A 20,567-nucleotide genomic window follows, 5' to 3' on the forward strand; every position below is an offset into this window, starting at 1 on the left:
AGTGCGATCAATCTCCTCACCTAACTCTTTACAATAAAGCCAATGTATTATATTACTATACATTTTACTATTTCTTTAATACACTACAGTATGAAGAACCAATGTGAGTGAAAAACAATACATATTGGTAGTTAATAACCATTTATAATAGGCAATGGTGATTAATATTTGTATTTATTGAGAGCTATAATGCAAAGGGAGGATCTGCTTTTCACCCGTGAGGCTAGTTATGTATGTTTTTGTTTAGTTTCTTACCGTTATGTCATCTCTTTTGTTTATATTGTAATGGCTTTTTACCATGTAAAGTGCCTTTGAGTACTTTCTAAAGCACAGTACACACATAAAATGTATTATTAAATTTTTATTTATGAGTTCTTATTATTCATGATTTATCAAACAAATATAAGTAGAGATAATAAAACAAGACAATAAATAAATAAGATGTAGTACATGAGGTTTAAATAAGGACACAACATTCTAGAAGTACTAGAAAGAACATACTTTAGAGGGTTTTATCTCCTGAAACCAGAGCACAACACTCATTTAGACCCATTTTATGTATGAATTCCTTATGATGTGTGCAGAGTGGTTGGATCTGCGTCCGTACATCACACAGTCTGATGGAGGATGTATAATAGATGAGATGCTGCGAGTAAAAACGAGAAAAAAGGACCAGCAGGAAAACAGAAAATCTGGAACGATCTTTAAACAAAATCAGATTTATTTTCTCATTTGAAAATAAGAGAACGTTATGGAAACCCCATAACCACAAACTAATGCACAAAGAAGAGACGTAAGAATATGAAAATATAACATCATGGACTTACAGCTTTGGAGAGGAGGTGCATTTAAAAAGATGGTGGAGCCAATTTGGAAAGTAAAAAGACTGATGGGTAAAAAAAAATAATCAGAAAGGCGTCGGTCCGTATTTGGCTTTTGAAGGGACGCAAACAAGAATTACATGAGCTGCATCGACAAGGCTTCAGTCCCGTTTCACCCCGCTCATCATCACAGTGATACAGGGTTAGAGAGCAGAGCTACATTGTTCAGTTTCCTGTCTAATCTATAATGCTGCATTCATGTCACGTGGGGAAAAACAGACGCCAAGGGGTTGATATCACCACTTTTTTCTACCGCAAAAATACTTATTTGAAGTAAAACATCAATTCATACTTCTTCAAATCTGGCGGCAGGGCAGGACTTGGTGTGCCAGTTTCCTCTCGGTTGAGTCACTTCTCAGCTGTCGAGTGTGAAAAGGCTGAAGGGAGTTGTTACGTGGAGTTGAGACGCAGTGGCGGTAATCAATCGTCTCTCCGTGGTTTGAAGTTTCATCGATGGGGGTGGGAATCATTTCAAGTTAGGGCTTTGAACCGTCACGACGCTCCTGTTGTTATTCCTACAGGACTTGAACGCAGCACGACATCAAAAAGGCTTTACACAAAAGTGAATTTGTTCTATTTCATCTCGAGAAAAGAAAAGAAAAGAAAGAAAAAAAGGCAATTCAATAAAAAGCCAAAACATGCTAGAGCTTTTCTCTAAAACGTCTCGGCCTTCCTCACAGTTTACAGGCTAGCTAGTCGACGCTGAAGCTGCAAATCTTTGGAGAAACAGCACGGAGAACTCCTACGTTACCCCGAAAAAAAACATAAAACTTTACACGACGAGAATCCCGAAAGCATCAAATCAGCAAGACAGGAGGCAGTTTAAAAGACTTCCTTAAAAAAATGAATAGTTTGACATTTTGGGAAATATGCTTATGAGCTTTCTGACAGAGTTGAAGTAGAACCAGCGGACGGTTAGCCTAGCTTAGCTCAAAGACTGGAAACGGGGGGAAATAGCTAGCCTGGTTCTGTTACAAAATCTGCATGCGAGCTGATCACTGATCAATAAGATTGTGTACAAACAACAAGTGAAAGGAAGCATGTAAACATATTCAAACAATAAATATATAACATTTTAATTAGCGAGCTAGGCTAGCCGTTTGAACTCGGTTACAGTGTTCATGTTAAGCTAACCATCTCCTGGCTTCAGATTCATACTTAGACCTGAGTCTTAATGTTCTCAACAAATTATTGTGTTAATTAACTTGTTATTTAGTGTTTTTAACCAATTAACGTGTGAATTAGTAAACCAGGCTAGTCACTGCACCCTCGGGTGTCCAGTCTTTATGCTACGCTAACCATCTCTCGGCGCTTATTTAGGCGTGAGTAGCGTCAACGCCTTCACCAAACTCTCCAAGAAACACACACACAAGCAGATGTACAGTACATGAACGCATGCACACACACACACACACACACACACACACACAAACAAACGCACCCACAGTTTAAAACAGCAGCTTAAAAAATATCCTCTTAGACACCGACGAGAAGAAACAAAAACAAGACATAAATACGGGACAGGTCAGTACACGGTACAAATCAACCTTCAGGTGGACGTGTGTGTCGTCACAGCTGGTGTTCACTCCGCTGAGCGGTTCTACAGATACACTTCCCTTTAAAACCGGAAGTAGCCGCTGCATTTTCACGCACCGATGAAATCCTCCACATTTAGATTGTAGTGTCTTGTTGTTCCAATTCCAGCTCACTCATCTTCTAGTTGAGACTTTGGACTGTAGTGATACACTTTTGTGTCGGCGTTTCGTACGTTCAGCCTCGGGTGTGACTTCTATCAGCTCGTGTGTTGGAATTACAGTGGAGGTGCATTCTGGGAAAAGGCTTTTCTGTAGACATGCAGAGGAGAAAGCCGGGACCCGAGTCACCGCGGGGCCCCGAAGACCACGTTCAGGGTGTGTAAGGCTACATGTAAACTCCGCACGCATCGTCACAAAAACAAACCTGGATCCGTCCGTCGGGCGTTCGATTCCCGGCCTCAGCGCGGGAGGAGCACCCGCTCCAACGCGGACTGCAAGTGTTCCCAGTTCTTCCACAGCAGCGCCAGCACGGCCACGGCCACGCAGGTGAGCGCCAGGTGCAGGCGGCTGCGCAGCAGCGGCGCGGTGAACTTGGCCGCCGTGGAGACGCACACCAGCAGCACGGTGACGATGGCGAGCATGATGTTGATGCACTTCCCCAGCAGCACCTTGGCGTCCGTGTTCTCCACCTGCACCGTCTGCTGCTGCTGCTGCTGCAGCTCCAGCTTCGACACGCGCGTCTGACACGACTCCAGCACCTCCTGGACACACACAATACACACACAGACAAACACACAATATAATATTATATGGTTGTTATCAGGGAATAACGAATAACTGGAGAGCAATGAGTCATAAAGGGAAGGGCAGTGGAACTGGATCAGATAACAATTGAGATTATATATATATATATATATATATATATATATATATATATATCTCTTCTGTCGTCATTGAACTCCGTCATTATTTATTTTCCACTTTATTTCTGTGAATCTTGTTTTAGTTTTTTGGTCAGTTCTGCAGAGGGCTTTAAAATACTACAATACCCATGAGCCTTTGCAGATGTTGTTACTGTACGTACAGTTAGAAGAAGCCGTAGACGTTTTGGACTGTGCACGAGGATAATAAGGATAATGCAAGAATTAACTGAACGTTTTTGGGACGTTTCATAACTTTTTTCTGTGTGTTTGTTCTGTTTGTGCTGAGCTGCCTTCAAAGTTTAGCGCTTTGCTCTCTTTAATGTCATTCAATTAAAAAAAACTGACTTATAGGAACCGCAGACAGCCTCAATAGAGGTGTACTATGTACTATTATATTGTTGTTGGGTGAACTAGTCCTTTAAACAATACATTATTTATCACTTTCTGTCTCTCATTCACTCAAACAGCACTGAAGCGTCTGTCCCCAAAACAGAGAAATCCACTTTACTGGTTCCATAATGCCCCATTGAGTGTGTGGTGTGTTACATAACTGGTTGTTTCCTCCACCAACACAAGGACACAAGGACACACACTACCTGGATGTCCCTGGCCCTCTCGTAGGCCTGGTAGGCCACCTTCTCCTCGATGCTGGCCAGCTCCTGCTTCAGGTTACTGGTCTCGTGCTGGTGGAGCTCCGTGAGGTCATTCAACTGGTCCTCCAAGCGCTCATACCTGACACACACACACACACACACACACACACACACACACACACGGAGGAGGAGGAGGCCGAGCGCCAACCACAGAGAGAGAGGGAGAGAAAACGATGCATAATTGAGTACGTGTGTGTGTGTGTCTGTGTGTGTGTGTGTGTGTGTGTGTGTGTGTGTGTGTGTGTGTGTGTAGCAGTACAGCAATTTATGTACAAGAGAGCTGCTGGGATCGTTTGCCTTTGGTCGACTCAGCAACAGTCTGGAGGTGTGTGTGTGTGTGTGTGTGTCTCTGTGTGTGTCTGTGTGTGTGTAAATCTATTTTTACTCCACAAAAGCTTGTAATAACTGTCAAAAGCTCTTTGAGGTTCAACAGATGTACAAACACATTGCGTCAGAGCGTTGCTGCAGGGGGAGGATTGTTGTTGTTGTTGTTGTTGTTGTTTTGGGGCTTGTGTGATGACGCGCTGCACTCGTGACTCGTCGTACCTGCATACGTTACGGCTAAGAGGGATTTATCATTCTGGAGAGGAGAAAAAAAATATTTTTCTTTATGCAAAAAAATATTTTCTTCTCTTGTTTTTATGACTTTAATCGTCTTGGACGCCTCTCACACTTTTGATGATTCTAAATAAAATAAAATATAGAAGAACAGGTTAAATACAAACATATTTAGTAAAAAAAACTGTTTGTTCATTAACGTTAAATTAACACTAGATTATAGATATTATCAAGCTGCATTATGAGAAGTGGAGAAGCCGTGTTGTTCCATACAGAAGTGTAAATAAAAGTAAAGCCACTGAGACACGGCTGCAGCGTAAACATGACATCACGTCATCGTTTTACCTTCTTTTACCGGACTGAACAGTCATATTATTAATTTCCCTGCATCTTCACTTGTATGTATCTTTCATATATTTTGAATATGTGATGTTTACGATGTGCAGCAGCTTCCTACCTGTATCTCTCCTCCTGCATCATCTGTGTGAAGTAGCTGTTGTCCCTCTTGAACTGCGTGTTCAGCGTCTCCATGTCCTCGGCCAGCTGCACCTGCGCCTCCCTGATCTCGCGCACCATATCCAGCACCTCCCCGAGCCGCCCGTTGGAGTCCGACCTCCCCGGGCATCCTGACCCCGCCCCGGACCCCCCGCCGCCGCCGCCTCCTCCCCCTCCCCCCGCCGCCGGGTTCCCGTTGGAGTCGGCCGACGCCGACGTCCCGGTGGAGCACTCGTCGTCGCTCGGGTACTTGGACGCCTTGGCGGCCACCGTGGTGGCGCTGCCGCTCAGGCCGCGCGCCGCCGCCGCGTCCGCCTGCAGCCCCGAGCCCGACTCCATGGAGCTCTTGAGGTGGGCGATGTTGTCGGCGCTGCCGAACTTGTTCCGGATGAGGTTGGCGAACTCCCGCGACTTGTTGAAGAAGAACGGCGGCGACAGCGACACGCCGGGCCCGAGCGTCTTCACCTTGTCCAGCGCCGGGTGGCGCCCCGTGGCGCTGACGTCGCGCAGGCTTCCCTCCTTGCTGTGGGTGCCGGACTCCTTGCCTCCTCCGCCTCCTCCGCCTCCTCCTCCTCCATCCTTGTGGTTGTGCTTCCCGTTGGTCTCGCCGTCCTTCACGCGGCGGTGGTACTGGTCCTGCTTCCTCTGCAGCCGGGCGATGGTGTGCGCCGACTTCTGGTTCTTCTTCTCGAAGACCTGGCGGATCCGGCCCACCTGCTGCTTGTCGGCGTTGTTCACCAGCTTCAGGTACTCGGCCACGTTCTGGTCCCGAGCCGCCTGCTCCACCTTGATCTGCTCCGTCACCTGAAGGCGGCGAGAGACGCACACACGTTTAGGATCATCACACACTGCTTTGTGCTCGCTTCAAGTGCTTTTACTTCACTCCAGGTCGATTGCTTCGTAAGCATGTCTCTCTGGGAGCGGCGATCGCCGACACATGTTAAGAATCTCCTCATTAGGTCCCAAATGATCACAATAAAACACACTGAAGCCGAGATGTTCACATAATGAGAGACTTTGCCTCTCTCTAAAATCTAATCAGCAGACGAGGTGGAGTTCACGCTCTCGTTAGTGAAACCAATTAATTGAATAACTTGTTTTATTGGTATCTGTAGCGTCTCCACGGAAATCTAATCGTTTCATTCCTAGAAGAAGGAATTGAAAACGGCTCCACAGAGAAACATCAAACCGAGTTGTTTGACTTGTTCTTTGTGTTTGTTTGTGCAGACGCTCCGCAGCCAAAAAACAGCGTGAAAAAAATCCTCTCAAACCTTGAGGATCTTCTGCTGCAGGCTGTCGATGCCGAGCGCTCCCTTGGTGAAGTCCAGGCCCACGCCGTCATCCCCGACGCCGTCCACCACGTCCAGGTTGGACTCCGAGCCGCCGCGGCGCATGAGCACCGGCACGCTGAGGCTGTTGGCATCGCAAGCGCTGCGCTCGGCCTGCGAACGCACACGCAGAAAACAACAAAAAGTGGAGTCAATGAGGCGGTAAAATGTAGTGGGCTGCCTTGAAATGTCTCGTTTTGTTCAAGTAGCAGTCTGATATCACGAAAATGTTCACTTTGAAGTGACATACGGCGAAGAAAAGCAGGCAATCGTCTCATTTGAAGGCCTCACACTGAAGACAAAATGTATTAAATGGCGTCATTGTGGATGTATTACCTTTCACTAATGGTGATAATAGCGCTTGGTGACGCCGATATGTCAGCACAAAAAGGTTTAAAATGCCTCATTCAACCACTTCATCCAAAAAAAACATGTTTTCTAGACAAAAGACCTAAAAAACCTGCAGCTGCTGATACAGAACATCAGGTGCACGGCCTCGCAGAAACGCTGCTTTTCACCGTTTTCTCCCTGAGACGGCGAGAGCGGTTCGCTTTAAAGAAGCAAAAACAAGAGGATGAAAAGAGGATCGAGCGTTCAGGCTTTGAGGGAAAGAAGAAGAGGAAGAGGAGGAGGAGAGATGAAGAGCGTTAATCTGTCTGGAGACGGCACAATGGTCAGTTTGAGCTCGAGGCTCCGAAAACAAAAAACAGCCTCTCAGCACTGAAAACCCTTTATTGACAAAAGCAAAGGCGATTACGCAACAGCTACAAAAATATTAGTATGTGGTAACTCTTGTTGCCACGGCAGCAAAGTGCACAGAAGAGAGACTAAGCTCCAAAACACACACACACACACACACACACACACACACACACACACACACACGAGCAAACAGCTGATGAAGCCTGAAGGCGGGTTGTTGGCTTTTTTTTTTTTGTAATTGGATTTATTCTTTTTGTCTTTTTTCTCTTCTCTCTTACACTTTAATTGTGTCTCGTGGCGTTTTGGGGCGCTGCACGCCGCTGAGTCTCCACCGGTGATTCACGGCCTGGCGTCCAACGAGCGATCGCTAACTTTAAATGAACAGAAAGTCATTCATGTAAACTCCTTTGTTCTGGTTTACAAACGCTGTTTCATCATCTCGTACTACTCCTGAGTCCAGATGGCGTCCACCCTCAGAACAACACACCACCGGCCACCAGACAGCCACGGACGCAGCCAGGAATATATTTATATATATAAGAATATATATATGTAGTAAACAGATCATTGGCCGTGCGTCGCTTCAGTGGAGGATTTGTTCAGTTCCTTTCTTTTAGAATATGATTGACAGCTCGTCAAGATGAGGTTTCAGACGTTTAAAGCTGTCAGGATGAGGCGCGCTGCTCTTAAAGTTTTATTTCTCTCTCTGTGAACATGGATTATGCTTTCAATTTCACTTTTTTAAACATCCAAACGTACTACAACAAGGATTTAAGAAATGCTAATCCCCAAGGAAATGACTTACAAACCAACAACAACAAAAAAGGAATTAAATTGAATCCTCTTTTTTTTTAAAAATGTTGTTCATTTACCTGCTCAGTTTGAATGTATTTGATCTGGAAACTTAAACATAACATACCTATCTACATGTTATTAACGTGACTCGCGTCCTGCGGCTGGACCAGCGGGAGGTAAAAGGTTAAAGAGGAAAAAAATGATAAGGAGCAGATGATTAAATAATTAAAATTGGTGAAGTCAATCAGATGCAGCCTGATGATTAGTGTGTGAGTCACCATCCTATGGCAGCACTGAACCTCCAGCTACAGACTCACACAAATATATATTTCACATTTGTAACCAGCTCACGCTTTCAATTGAAAAGCATTTTTCTCCCATCCTCCTTTGCTGCCCCTTCACATACGAACCAGCCCTTAAAATCAGGAAGTGTTGGAGGAGATTCAAACACAGCGACCGGCTGGTTGAGCCTCGCGCTCGGCAGTCTGCGTTCGTGTCGGACGTCGGGGTGGACGAGCGGGCATCGGGGTGCGAGGGCTGTGAATTATTCACATGCGAACACGCCGCGTGGCCCTGATGGAGGACACGGGGCGGATATCAGGTCACACGGCTCGTCCTCTGACCCGGGTCTGCACTCAGAGGTGGGTGGACACACACACACACACAGCCAAAACACACAAACAACACACACACTCACACACAGTGGGGCATTTTTCCACTGGGAACTCGTCCAAGAGAAATAAAGATGCATGACCGCAGAGTCGTTTTTCAACGTGAATCCTGGGCTCTGATGGTTTTTCCACCCGCCGAAATCTGCTTTTCACAGCAGACAAGCTGCAAGTTGAAAAAAAGCTGACAAGAGATGTAAAGTCCTGGTGGCTTAGCTGCTTCATTTGCATAACATCTGCTGCTCCCTGGGTTCAAATCTGGCCTGCGAGCTCTGATGCATAAAAAAAAAAGCATCTCGAAATACTTTATATGTAAAAAAAAACTCTCACATGTTCTACTGCAGTCGTGAAGGAACAATGATCCCGAACAACCACACAAATAGTGCACATAGAGATCTGCTCGCTGCTCTATGAGGCATCAGAGCTCTGAACTGAACGACACGGACAACATGTTGATGTTTACCAGCTGACGTCTGTCAGTTTTCAACCATGTGAAGTTTTTGGCGAAATGATTGGAAGTTGTGTTTTTTTTGGGAGGAATTTGGCCAGAAACCACAGAGCGTTGCCCTGACGCTGATACCAGATGAAACGTCAGATCGTCCCCAAAATTATGCCAATCCATCCAAAGGGTGGAGTCTATATTCGGACAAAATTTCAAGGCGATCCATCCAACGGTCGCTGAGATATGTTCACTCAAAACCGCACGGCGGCGTTTAAAAAGGAAGGTCACTAAAGTCGGCCGGTTGCGTAGTTTGGGAACCTTGAGTGTCTGTTCAACATCTGCCAATCTGGTCCAACATCTGCCAATCTGGCGGATATTCCAGACTGGACCGTGGCGATGAACCGACTGACCTCGTTGCTCCTAAAGCCGCCAGTGTGGCTAAAAATAATCTACTGATTAACTGATCGTGAAAATAATGATCACTTGGAGGCAAAAACTCCAACAAGGAAAGGGCACGAGATGAGGCCGAGATGAGGCCGAAGCATCGGCTTTCGGTAACCAAAATCTAAGATTGGAGGCTGCAGAGGAAGCTTGTTGTGTTTACGGTGTGTGGAAAAGAGAGAGAGGGCCAACAAGTACTACTCCAACTCCCACTAAGCACAGCTCATCTGAGCATCTCATTAATGGGACCTTGCCACGGGGAGACGGCGGCCTGGCACAAACACACAGGAAATTGCCATGGGAGATATTTCTTTAGAGAGAGAGGGGGAAAGAGAGAGAGGAGAGAGAGTCAGAGGCTCTTTATTCCTGACTCCAATCCATCAATTTATTTTTCCACTAACAAGAGCCAGAGGGAGACACAAGTCGGTGTCCTTTGTGAGCGACTCAATCCCCCGTCAGCGGATCACGACGCAAGACAATTTTGTTTAAAAAAAAACAAAAAACAATCAGCCGCCTGCCAGCGCCGAATGAACCATCGAACCCCCGACAGTTATCCACCAAATCAAGGAAAAGTAAAATGCCCTCTGAATACTAGCCCAGTGAAGTACTGTGCATGCATTTTATTTAGTAGATTGATGTGTTTTTTGGCCAAGTTCACTCGTCTCAAAATTTGGAAATGTAGGTCAAAAATATATAAAATCAACAGAGCCTTGGAGAATCTAAATGTTGACCTTTACTTTGTAATATATATATATATATATATATATATATATATATATATATATATATATATATATATATATATATATATATATATATATATATATATATAGTGGTTATTTGTACACACAATTCAAATTATAACAACATGAAATGCAAAATATGTTAAAATCAAAGCCGGTAATGAATCTTTATGTCTTCCTTGAGATGAATGAGAGCTTAAGAACATTGAATGGACCAGAGATTAAACCGCATTAGCCATCTATTAGTTGGCTGTAAACCCGCACAGTCTGAAGCAGATTAGCAACGGCTCCTTTAAATTGGTGTGTGTTTGAGTTTTGGGGGGCAGAAATAATGTGATTGTGAGATCAAGAGATTTAGTGGAGGAGACGTTTAAATCCAGACTTAAGCCAATAACGGGAGGCCAGGTCAACATAAAGACATGCTAACGGCTCTAAGAGGCAGGGTGTCCGAGCTAAATGCTAACAGTAATAATGCTAACATCCTGTTTAGCAGGTATCATGACCATCATCTTGGTTCAGCGTTAGCACCAAACACAAAGAAGAATATCATTATTTTTGCAGGTATTTTGGTCAGAAACTAAAGTATTGGACACATTTTAAACTTTGACCTTGAGGTGGCGCTAAAAGGGAAAGTCATGTAAACACTAAAATTGGTAGGATTCTTCCTCTGGGCTCCATGAATGTGTGTACAAAACTTCATGGAATTCCATTGAATTATTGTTGACATATTTTGGACCAAAGTTGCTGACCGGCCGGCCGACGTCCCTCCAGCTACGTCGCTAACTGGGCTAAAAATAGCCGCTCCGTTCAGTTTTCTTCGGTGTCAGTTGTCCTCCTTCGCCATTATCTCCTTCTTCCCAAACAGGAGAGAATCCACAGCAGCTATTTGGACAAATATGGAGATGTACTCGGGCCACAATTTAGATAATGACTTTTTTTGAAAGGCTAAATCCAGCAAACCCTATTATGTTTGCCAAGGCCGCTCTGTTCCAACAGACTTGAGAATAACACAGATGAGCATCATGGGTAATTGATGGCTGTTCTTCCTAAAAGGACTCCAGAGAAAAGCCTAATGCATCACGCCGCCACAGACGAGGGCGCAGGTTACCCAAAGCGCTGCACCTGCAACGTTACCGTAATGAATTCAGCCCGTGAGGCGCTAATCTACTTTTAAAAACGCTAAAATCGCAAAAGAGCATTTTGTGCTGGCTGAGAACTCTCTGCGCAAGAAATGGAAGCAAAAACAAAATTATTGTTTATGCAGCATGAATAATAAATGAAACAATTAGAGATGCCGGGACTCGACGCCAAGATTAATGAGTATTATTTTCACATTATCCTAATGCTGTTTTCTTAAACTTTTACATAAACCACTGCAGATTCATAAACAGAGGAAGTGCTTAATAAAGAAATAAAAGAAACTTCTGCGTCTGAACGCAGGAGATTTGCTGTTGTTCAATAGTTACATCTTGAGGAAATAATGTGTCAAGAAGCCCTGCTTGGATTTCGGTGACAGGATGTCATCCAGATGTGTTCAGTCAACCGTTCTTCTTTTTCAATGTATTCAAATCACGAACACAGACAGAAAAACTAAATAAGAAGACAGCTTGTGGTGAAATGGGAGCGAGTACAAAAACACAGAGTTTCTTTAATGATGCAGCATGAAAAAAAGCTAATGTTTCCTCATTAAAAGAGCCATTATCATGATAGTCCCTAAGATGTGCAAAGACCTGCCTCTGCTAAATGACACTTATACAAAATGAAATCTTCTATTTTGTGATCATTTGAATCGAGGGGTTTTAACTCTCTCGGGATCGGCGGGTCAGATTTCTTCTTAAAAAGCAGAAACTGCCAAGGAGATCGCTACAGGATACACACTGCTCATGCTAACAGGAAAAAAGATTATTATCTTCACAAACGACTCATTTCATCATCGATGAATCCGACAATTACTTTCCTCGATTCATGGATTAAATGTTCGGTCTATAAAACGACAAACTAAATGTGAAAAAAAGCTTGCAGCCAGTTCCTCATGCTCAACACTGTACCAAAGATATTACACGTCAATATTAAAGCAGACAAAGAACAGAAATTTCCAATATTCCTTTTTGTAAAGCGCTTGACAATCACTGATTTTGATGAGTGTTAAATACATAAATATATAATATCATAACATTTTAACACACAAACATTTGACACAAGCACTTCATATTGTTCCACCTTCGCTGTGTTGACGACAACACCCTTGTTCTTTCTGCAGCAATCCTCTCACACACACACACACACACACACACACACGTTAACACACACACACACACACACACACACACACACGTTAACACTCACACACACACCAGTGCTTGGACCAGATCAAGGTGGGGCTTCAGGGGAAGTGAACGCCTCTCGTCTGATTACTGTGTGTAAAAACCAGCTTCAAGTCTCGGCAGGCTGCTCGCTGCACACTCACACTCACACACACACACACACACACACTCTGACACAGGATGTGTCCACATCATCCAGAGGCAACTTCAGCGACGCACACAGGCGATGAGACACAATTGAAGTCGGCGCGCTCGATACGCCGTCGAGAACGATTTACAAATCAAGCGTCTTGTTCTTCACTCACAAGCAGCACGTCGAGCACTTTGTGTTGTAATCACTTGAGACGCCGAGAGAATACACACTCGACCTCTGCACTAATCACACAATCTGCGAGGTATTGAGAGAGACGTCAGGAATCAGTGTGAAGTACCACGAGTTGAGGTCGTGCAATTTGTCTACACTATGTGCGTCAATGCACGATATTCAATAAAGAAAGGAAAGAGCAGACAGCAGCTAAAGATGAACATTTATGTTATTTAACATTTAATTAAATGATCATTTTATTGAGCTAGAGTTCACGACTTGTCGCTTAAATGCAGAGCGACAACACTACGAGGGTGTGACTGATGAACGAGGAGTAAAAAAGTGACTTTTACTGAATTTAAAACAGGAAATAATTGGGGAAAGTGTGTGTTTGGTGGGAGAGGAGAAAAGCAGCCGCTCTGTCCATCAGTCTGAGATGTTCGTCCAGAATGACTCGTGTCAGTGTGCGATGGTGACGTGACCTCGGAGGAGAAGAAGAAGAAGAAACCCCAGAGCCTCATTAACGGCCCACAGATGGAGGGATGACAGACTGACGGAGAGATCCTGCTCTCTCCTCACCATGTTCCTCTGCACACTGAGAGTTTAAAACCGCCGTCGGCTCAGACGTCTCCAGAGATGAGAAGCGATACGATGGAGTCGAGGTGTCGAGGTGTCGAGGTGTCGAGGGCGCTAAAATGTGAGAAACGGCCTCAAAGAAAGATCTGCAGCCGCTCAAATGAAATAGTGCAGAAACAAACAAAGACGTGAAGAAGAGCGGAGACCCAGAGAGCCATGGATGATGGGAGTCGTCAACAACAACAACAACAACAACAGTGCATTTTATGGCCTGATGCTAAACACACACGTCAGCCGCAGCATCTCCGCAGCAGTCTGGTGTCGTCTGTTTGCGCTAACTCAACTAATGCTCTGAGTGACGGATGCTAATGACGTTTAATGACAAAGCGCTATATTTAGAGAGAAGTTTTGCTCGCCGTCGATACGGAACATTTCCCAGGATGCAACGGGTCGTTTGCGGTACATTATTTCAGCAGGAGGAGAAAAACAAATAGCTCTTTAGTGATGAACACCGTGGGGCGATGCAACGCTGCACCGCTCCGTTAAGCCGCCAGAGAGGAACGAATACAAGAAATCTATAAATCACACGGCGGGAAACCGAGAGCTGAATGGATATCGAGCTAAAAATCAATGAAATGTTGGCAATCAATTTACTATCCGGGGAACTCAGCATCACATAATAACTTGTACATGTACAGAAACTACAGCAGCTGAGAGAGAGAGAGAGAAATAATATATATATATATAAATAATGTATATATATAATTAAATAATATATATAAATAATATAAATTATATATATATATATATAAATACATAAATAAATCATATACATTACAAATCCAGAGGATGGGACAATCTCTCTCCCGACGTGAAACATGTGTGTGCTTTACACAACCACAAAAAAAAAAGAGTTGTAATCCGTCCTCTACCCTTGTAATCTGAGATTTTAATCTCCCGCTTTCCAGCGCAAAGATTACCCAGCAGCCCTTGCTCCCATTCTAAAACGCACGGGGGAGGAAATAAAGGAAAGAAAGTGATGGTGGATGGAGCGAGGATACGATGTGTGAGGTTGTAATCTGGAGGAGAAGAAGAAGAAGAAGAAGAAGAAGAAGTGATGGAGACGCAGAGCGACGGAGGAAGAGGAGGAAGAGGAAGAGAATCCATCTGAGGCGAGGGCAGAGCTGGAGCTCCACAGGTGGAGCAGCAGCACCGGATTAAAGCTTCAATAAAAGATAGAGCGCTCAGACACGTTGAGGTCAGAGGTGGTACGGTGGCCTTTAAGGAAACACTGACCACGCCGGCCTCTGCTCGGACGGATTTTATAACCCAAATACCTCGTGCTGGGATTATTGAGCAGCCGCAGCAATATACTGACCTCATTCACATTTCAACAGCCTAAATCCAAAAGAGCATTTTGATAGATACCATTATCTGTCCAGGCAAAAATATTCAGGTTATCATCACAAATCCTCAAATTCAAGAAGCCGAAAGCAGCAAAAATGTTGCTTTTCTGCTTGAAAAATGACTCGATTCCTTTTCTCCTGATCAACCGTCAGGTGAATGAAATGAGAATTTTTTTTTGCCTCAATGGCACAAGTTTACATTTTTAAACTCTTCTGAATATTTGCAACGCTTTTGCTGTGAACGCAGCATAAGGCTCCAACAAACTAATTGATTTATGAATATTTAGTCTATAAAACGTGAGAAATTAGTGAAAAAATGCCCCAAAACTGCATCAAACTCCAAAGAAAATCAAATTCCAATGGAAAAAAACAGCAAATCTCAACGTTTCAGAAGCAGAATCCAGCAAACGTTTGGCCGCATATTACTACATGGATTGAAGTGTGTGTCTGTTTTAATATGCACGGCTTCACGTCGCACACAGAAGCTGTTGAGGGGCTTAAAAAAATAAAAAAAGAAGAAAAAAAAAAGGACGAACCAAATTTAGGCCGCTAAGTTAATACATCTGCTCACAGAGTGTAATAATAGGCAGTGAATCAGCGTTATGCGATATGACGGGGGAGGTGTGTGTGTGTGTGTGTGTGTGTGTGTGGGTCCGTTAGCCCAACACAACACAGGATCTGTTTGATGGGCAGAGCATTTGTGTGTCGGTTAATCCACACCATGTTACTCACACACACTGGGCATCACTGCCGGTGTGTGTGTGTGTGTGTGTGTGTGTGTGTGTGTGTGTGTGTGTGTGTGTGTGTGTTGAATCCCTGTCGGCTCAGCTCACTCGATCCCTGTAAGCCAGAAGCACGGCGAGGAGCAGAGGAACCCGTGTCGCCACATGTGGAAACGCCTCAATAATTTACGTTGCGCGGGTCGCTTCCCTCCTCCTCGTCCTCCTCTTCCTCTTCATCCTCCTCCTCCTCCTCCTCCTCCCCCCGATAAGTCGAGGCATCATTTATTCCGCGGATTCCATCGGTTGCCCCCGACGACAGACGCCACCTCGTCGTAAACGACCGGCGAGGCGAGGAGCATCCGTCAGCTCGACCCCGTCAGAAACGGCACTCTGTCTCCGAGTCGCGGCTGCCAGACAAAAGGCCACGGCTCGGCTGCATCGCCGTGATTTGTGGTGCTGATGGAGGGCATGCGTGTAGTGTACTTGTGTGTGTACGTGTGTGTGTGTGTGCGTGTGTCTACTGCAATAACTGGTTCCCTGCATCCCACAGAAACCAGAGCTAAAGAAACAAAACAAGCTCGGACCTGTTGAGCGTAATGAGCTGTTGTTTAGAGCCGGAACCCATTACAGCCCGACGGACAGGAGGTATCGTCTCGTCTGCATCTCCATTCATCTCCACGGTGTCGTGTGAAGAATGTGTTCATTTAAATCTCGACCCTGAACGAAGGCCGGTTCCACCGAGCCAGCGAGATACAAAGGGAGGCCTTCGGTTAACCCTTAACGTGTCGAAAATGATCCTTTGCTACTTGAAACGTCAGAGAAACGTCTCAAGCGTTTGCCTTCAACGTTCAGTTTGGATGAATAAAAGCAGAAGGTTCTCGCAGGGTGGGAGAAGCCATACGAGGAGAACGAATGCGTTTGCGGCAATTAAAGAACGTCAATCGGCTGATCAATAACCTGCAAACCAAAACGCAATCGAGTCGTTTAACCCCGAGTTCAACCTCTCGTTTCCGCTCTTCTTCACGTCTTTCCTTCCATTTAAAGAGCTGGTAACACACCTCCTTGGCGAGTATGAAGGATTAAATATATAAATGAAAGCAGGAGAACCCTCAGCGAGAGCTCCACCCGTGTGAGACTTCAAAAGGACGTCTCTGCTGCCGGCTGTTTGCACCCTGGAAGACGTTCAGGAGACTAAATATAAAGAAGTTCCTTCCTTTGTTTCGCTGCAGCCGCGACGGAGCCGTTTGCTCAACTGTCTGATCTGTTGATTCTGTTTTACAATCCTAATTCTCCAGGTCGGACTTCTTTAAACGTGTCCTTTGGCTAAATGTCTTTTACATTTCACAGGCCAAACCATTCAGGGTCCACAAAGGGGATCAATAATCGTTAACTTGAGCCCTCTTTTGCATACAGAAGCTGTTCTGTCGTCCTCTTTTCTGATCAATAAAAGAGGAATATATTCCACGGCCTCGACTTGCACTCATGTCTGTCACGAGGGGAGAAGTGGGATCAGGCACAGTTTTGTTATTTTGCTTTTCCAAGTAGTCTTATGATCCGACACGGACAGTCTCTCTTTAATAAGATGAACAATCTCTTTCGGTAGGAAGACGGTTCTCTTCGGACGAATATATAATAATAAACCGGACGAAAAAAATCTCCTCTTTATTGACATGAATCTAAAGAAGGAGAGCGAAAAAAACACATTGCTGCCCAGAGGGGAAACTGTCAGGAGCACAGAGAAGGAAACACCCACCCCCCCATCCTCTTTCCTCCAGATCAAACACACACACACACACGCACACACACGCACACAAAAGTTCTGCCTGCCGAGGAAGAAATCTTCCTCTTTGAAACTGATCTAATGATAGCAAGAGAGAACGCTACTCGGTGCATTAATTATACACCACAACCATCACACACACACACACACAGAGACACACACACACACACACACACACACACACAGTTAGGCTAATGTAAACAACCCCGAGACCTTTAAGCACCATCCATATCGATGTATAAATAAAGTCCACAACGGTTCTTCTACAGAAACAATCAATATCTTCACTGATATTAGTCGCCTTTCCTTTTCATCCAGCTCGCCGTGTCTCCAGCACACACACACGCACACACACACACGCACACGCACGCACACACTAATTATTCTTTTCCAAAAGCTCCTACAGGGAGCGGTGCATTATGGGTTGTTCGTGTACTTTGTGTAGCGACGCCCTCGTTAGTTGTATAAATAAAGTGTTAACAGTATTAGACGTGTTAATTATTCACTTTTTCAGTGATAAGAATATAAATACTACAACGCTCTAGTAAATGTTCTCAGATTACAAACTCTTCATCTTGGGTACTTATTACTGAATTTGTTTGTTTCTGCAGGCGAAAATTTGATTTTTTTTTGCAGAAAGCAGGTTTAAAATAAGGTGAATAATTAGCTAAATTACTCAATGAGTTTTTGCTTTTAATCTAACATTGCAACAATCTGACACTTAATTGATCAATTAACAATTGCTACATTTTTAGGAGTAACTTCCCAAATAAATAATGCAAAACATCTTCTGTGTCATATTAAAGACACATTTTACTGTCTTTTTTATATTTATCTTGTTTATAGCTTATCATGTAGTGGACATAAGGAAGACACACACGGCCAATAATGCTGATTCTAAATTCTTATAAATGATAAACTGGATATCTTTGGAGAGCCATACACACATTTTCACCATTTCAAAGACACGATTCACTAAGAAAAGCAACCGGCAGATTAATTGCTAATAAAGAAAACTAGAAAAGTGAAACGTGGACGAGGTGAATCTGTCTCAGAGCTTCTCCCAGACTCTCCTCTTCCTCTTCCTCCTCTTCTACAAACGCTAGACTTTCCAGCTACTGTCTGGAAAGGAATGACTAATGCTGTGTGCTTTCACAGCAACTACCACTCAGGTGCCCTTGGGCAAGGCTCCTCTCGCTGCACCCGGGTCGCCACTCAGCAGTGAAATATGTTTCCATAAAGCATCCCTTTGCCAAATAAAAGGTGGGCAACTGAGGACAGGGAGGGGAAAAAAAGGTGTTGATAAATCCCTGAGTGTGTTTTTCTTGTGTACCTGTGCCTGCAAGTAGACAGGAAAAAGTACCACAGAGACGTGGGTGACTGTGTTGTGGGAGTCAGCTGGCACACAAAAATCAAATAAAGGATTGTATCAAGCTGAGAGACTCCTCTACACTTACATCGGAAGTAAATAGGCAATTTTAAAGCACTTTAAATGGAAATTGTGTGTGAATTGCGTGGCAATACAGAAGTAAGTGCTCTTCTGAAAGCTCTCAGCCGAAAAGTACAAAGAAGCAGCTCTCTAGCGTGTGTGTTTTGTTATGACACGCCATGTTATTCGACATTTTGGGTGGACTACACACACACACACACACACACACACACACACACACACACACACACACACACACACACTTTAAATCCCCTGACTCTCTGGTGCAACCGGTACTTGAATGCACCTTGAGAAGCAACAACAACCTCCCACTGGCGTTTTCTATTTCCATATCCCATATAAAAACAGAACACATTTCAACCCCCACCTGCAGACAGACCGGATACACTTGCTTTTAACTCCTCTGCAAACAGTCTGGGTGATGCCACGCAGAGATACAAATAATAATAGTCTGCATCATAAAAAAAGCTCTTCTGTGCATGGTGTCAAAATGACTTGAAACATGTTGGCAAGTTCACTGCAGACGGTCTGCGAGGGTCTCGGTTCACCGCCCGCCAAACTCCATTATAAAATCTGTCAATTTAACGCTGCCAACGCATACGAGCACAACTGGCGCACACTTGTCCCAAAAAAAACTGCGGTGCATTTTGGGAGCACAAGAGTGTGGGGAATAAGAAGATACCGAGAGACCGATGTTAAGGAAAAAAATAATGCAGAGACTGGAGCGACGTTGTCGGATCCGAGAGGCAACAAGGACGCAGTGTGTGCATGTGAGCTGCTGCAGCCGATTTCACACAAATACATAGAAAAAGAAATACATTATGATTTTAATTTGTATGTATATATGTTTGTAATGATAAGAAAGACCAATCGGCGTGTCACCTGTTAAAGAGGTTACGCGCACACACGCACACACACACACCCAACAGGAATTACAACTCCACTTCTTCTCCACTGACAGTGAACTCGACGGTTGGCTCGTTTTACAGACCCGCAGGCGTCAGGAGAACTTGATGTGGAGCCGGAGACGCATATTTACCATGTTTTACCGAGCCGCCCGCGCGGGGAAGAGTCGCCCTGCTCCCGGTGAACTTTTCTCCTCAGCAGCGCAACGAGCTCCGGACATAATAATCTCGGGATCGCTCCGTTTCGTTGTCCCTCATGCGAAAAGTTGCCCGCCGTTGGCCGTTAACGTCGGCGGCGCCATCACGGCGTTCCCCCCCCCACACACACACACTCTTTGCTCCGCTGCTTGAAAAGACCCCGGCGGCCCGACGGCAGGCGGAGACGGTGTGGTTCGATGCCCGGCCAACCCCGCCGCGGTAATCCCTCCAAACCCAGCGAGCCAGGGAAACACAATGTGTGATTACGCCCCGCCCACCGGTTTTAAACAGAGGGAGGGGCAGGCGGGGGATATCGAAGACACCCCTCCGAAGACACGCCCACTTTCATTAATTTATTACCGGAGCGCGAAATAAAAGTGGTTTTACGAAAATAGGAGGTATATATATATAATAAATGTACAGTGTGTGTATGTATATATATATATATATATATATATATATATATATATATATATATAATCCAGTATAAAGGGACTCATTGTGCAGAATGGGCCTTTCAGAGTGTTGCATTATTATATGCATATACATTATATTATCATTGACACATTTTATAAGCACAATTCAGACAACTTTGTATTGGCTACGGTTGTCTAATGATATGCTAGTGAAAAGTGATATTTCCTTTTGAAATGTAGTGAAGTAGAAGTACAAAATCGGGTAAAGTAGAAGTACTTTACGCATCAGGTGCCACTCGACTTTTCTTTTACTCTCCTCATC

The 20,567-nt window shown here is 44.5% G+C and overlaps 1 protein-coding gene across 1 annotated transcript; it reads right to left on the reverse strand.

Moving 5' to 3' along the window:
- Positions 1-703: 703 nt before the first annotated feature.
- On the reverse strand, positions 704-20,061 carry LOC137791751 (transmembrane and coiled-coil domain protein 3-like). The gene is made up of 5 exons (XM_068586898.1): positions 19,766-20,061; positions 6,317-6,487; positions 5,008-5,849; positions 3,936-4,071; positions 704-3,177 (listed from the first exon to the last, which is right to left on the reverse strand). Exons 1-5 carry the CDS (start codon positions 19,766-19,768, stop codon positions 2,875-2,877), a joined length of 1,455 nt encoding a protein of 484 aa, XP_068442999.1. The 5' UTR covers positions 19,769-20,061; the 3' UTR covers positions 704-2,874.
- Positions 20,062-20,567: the final 506 nt, after the last annotated feature.

Source organism: Clinocottus analis, unplaced genomic scaffold (genome assembly GCF_023055335.1).
Source record: "Clinocottus analis isolate CAN_PGR_092001 unplaced genomic scaffold, fCliAna1.0.p SCAF_20, whole genome shotgun sequence".
NCBI classification, from domain to species: Eukaryota; Metazoa; Chordata; class Actinopteri; order Perciformes; family Cottidae; genus Clinocottus; species Clinocottus analis.